A 2,507-nucleotide genomic window follows, 5' to 3' on the forward strand; every position below is an offset into this window, starting at 1 on the left:
ACAGGTGCGCGGGGATCGGGGACCAGGAGCCCGCAGGCAGCGGAGGGGCGCGTGGGAGAGCCAGTGCGCACCCAGGAGCAGGGAGTTCAGAGGCGAAAATAGAAGAGGGAGAGGGGCGACGGGAGAGAGACCCACCCGGGCGGGAGGATGCTCAGAATTGAGAGGGGAGGTGGGCGGTGCGGGACAGAGAGCAGGAGGGACGGAGAAATAGAGACAGGGATTGGGGAAGGAAGAGACACCTGGGAGACGGCCCGCACCCCACTGAGTGCCCCTGGGAGGTCGGTCCTGAGCGTGTCCGGCTCGGTCAGGGGTGAGCCTGAGAGGCGGCGGTGAAGGATTAACGCAGACAGACAAGAGGAGAAAGCTGGGTCCGGGTGGGACGCTGCTCTCTGATGGAGAGGCAGAGCCGCGGCCTGCAAGCCGGTCTTTGTTTTATAGCAGATTCCACGTGGCAAAGTCAGGGGGTGCTTACAATGTCCTCGCCGGTTTCGAATGTACTCAGTTACATGCATCTGAACTCGATCAAGCTTTGTTTTGGCAGCACTTGCTGCACCTCTCGCACCTGGGACCACAGGTTCGGACCATAAGGTCAAGCTTACCAGAGCCTTTGGCTCTCATGGTGCTGGGAGGGCTTTGCCCTCCAAGCTGGGACTTGCACGTGGCTTTGCCAGGAGAAGACGGTGCCCTCTCTTTAGTCCGAGGCTTGAACCTGTCCAAACGCTGTAGCCGCTCTCCACAGGTACACTTGTACAGTTAAGCTCCTTTCTCACGGTACGTTTTTAGGACTCTGTTAGTCCTACTCCACAGCCAATGCTTTTTCCAGATAGAGACACACAGAGGAAGAAGGAAGAGGGAAGGAGAGGAGGGAGGGAGAAGCAGGGCCAGGCAGGCACCAGGACTCTCTTCCTCTGCCCCATCCAGGTGAGGTGTCTGGACGCACCCTCATCGACATTGGTTCAGGCCCCACCGTGTACCAGCTGCTCAGCGCCTGCGCCTACTTCGAGGACATCACCATGACAGACTTCCTGGAGGTGAACCGCCAGGAGCTGGGGCTGTGGCTGCGGGAGGAGCCTGGGGCGTTCGATTGGAGCGGGTATAGCCGGCACGTCTGCCTCCTTGAGGACAAGGGGTAAGGGCTAGGGCACAAGGGTCTGGCAGGGGGCTGCCCATGGAGTGTGCGGGGAGGGCAACAGAGGACTGAGCCTGGGGCGTCCTAGCCGGGCCGGATGATACCCTCTGTCCCTGCAGTGAGTCATGGCAGGAGAAGGAGCGCCAGCTGCGAGCGAGGGTGAAGCGGGTCCTCCCCATCGACGTGCACCAGCCCCAGCCCCTGGGCGCTGGGAGCCTGGTGCCCCTGCCTGCTGATGCCCTGGTCTCTACCTTCTGCCTGGAGGCGGTGAGCCCTGACCTTGCCAGCTTCCAGCGGGCCCTGGACCACATCACTACACTGCTCAGGCCTGGGGGGCACCTCCTCCTCATCGGGGCCCTGGAGGAGTCCTGGTACCTGGCTGGGGAGGCCCGGCTCGAGGTGGTGCCCCTGTGTGAGGAGGAGGTGAGGGAGGCCCTGGTGTGTAGCGGCTACAAGGTGCGGGACCTACGCACCTACACCATGCCTGCCTATCTTCGAACAGGCGTAGACGATGTCAAGGGCATCTTCTTTGCCTGGGCCCAGAAGCAGGTCGGGGTGTGAGGCCCCCGTGCACCCAGTGCCAGCAGCCCTCAGCCCTCAGCTTCCCTGTTACCTGAGGCAGCACCTAATAAAGAAATGTCTGTCCTACTGCGTGTCAGTGCTGTCTGTGCTCTCCTGGGAAGCAACAAGGGCCCAGAGCTCTCTCTTGTGTTGCGGGGGTGTGGGAGGCACCCACCCTGGCCTTTTCCCCCAGAAGCTTCCATGTACACAGATTTCTGTATCATTCATCTTCCCCAAACTAAGGAAGGCTTAGGTCCGAGGGACCTCCGTCAGCACCTGCTGTGTGCCAGGCACCTGCTAGTCCACTGGTTCTCACTCAGCGGCAGGTCCTGTTATCTTGTTGGCAGGTGACACTCCTGATGGCTCAGACCAGAGGGGAGGCGGGAGGGGGAATGAGGAGACTGAAGTGGAACTTGCAAGGGCCTGGGTTACAGTCCAGGCACAAACCAAGACCCAGGGAAGTGAGAGGAAGAACAAGCACCAGCTCCCTCCGCCGGCTCCCCCACAGCTGGGCTGGGGCTCTGTGTCTGGTCCCCGCCATCCCCACCCCCACATGCCTAGGCAGAGACCCCACCTGTCCACTGCCTCCAGCCAGCACTGTTTCCTCCTTCCCTCCCGCCCAGCGGTTCTCAACCTGTAGGTCGAGACCCCATTGGCGGTCGAACGACCCTTTCACAGGGGTCGCCCAAGACCATCCTGCATATCAGATATTTAAATTATGATTCATAAGAGTAGCAATATTACAGTTATGAAGTAGCAACAAAAATAATTTTATGGTTGGGTCACAACATGAGGAACTGTATTTAAAGGGCCAGAA

At 60.1% G+C, this 2,507-nt stretch overlaps 1 protein-coding gene across 1 annotated transcript; it reads left to right on the plus strand.

Annotated features, from left to right (window-relative positions):
- The first annotated feature begins 147 nt into the window (after window positions 1-147).
- Window positions 148-1,777, plus strand: PNMT (phenylethanolamine N-methyltransferase). The gene is made up of 3 exons (XM_015570795.1): window positions 148-169; window positions 922-1,129; window positions 1,249-1,777. The coding sequence occupies exons 1-3, from the start codon at window positions 148-150 to the stop codon at window positions 1,688-1,690; spliced, it is 672 nt and encodes a 223-aa protein (XP_015426281.1). The 3' UTR covers window positions 1,691-1,777.
- Window positions 1,778-2,507: the final 730 nt, after the last annotated feature.

The sequence above is a fragment of the Myotis davidii genome, unplaced genomic scaffold (assembly GCF_000327345.1).
Source record: "Myotis davidii unplaced genomic scaffold, ASM32734v1 scaffold327, whole genome shotgun sequence".
Lineage (NCBI taxonomy): Eukaryota > Metazoa > Chordata > Mammalia > Chiroptera > Vespertilionidae > Myotis > Myotis davidii.

What these genes read in the sequence shown, in the direction of transcription:
- PNMT (XM_015570795.1), top strand. Translation starts at nt 148, where the DNA reads ATGCTCAGAATTGAGAGGGGAG. An exon ending in GCTCAGAATTGAGAGGGGAG is followed by an intron (nt 170 to 921) that starts GTGGGCGGTGCG and finishes TGCCCCATCCAG; the next exon opens with GTGAGGTGTCTGGACGCACC. An exon ending in TGCCTCCTTGAGGACAAGGG is followed by an intron (nt 1,130 to 1,248) that starts GTAAGGGCTAGG and finishes CTGTCCCTGCAG; the next exon opens with TGAGTCATGGCAGGAGAAGG.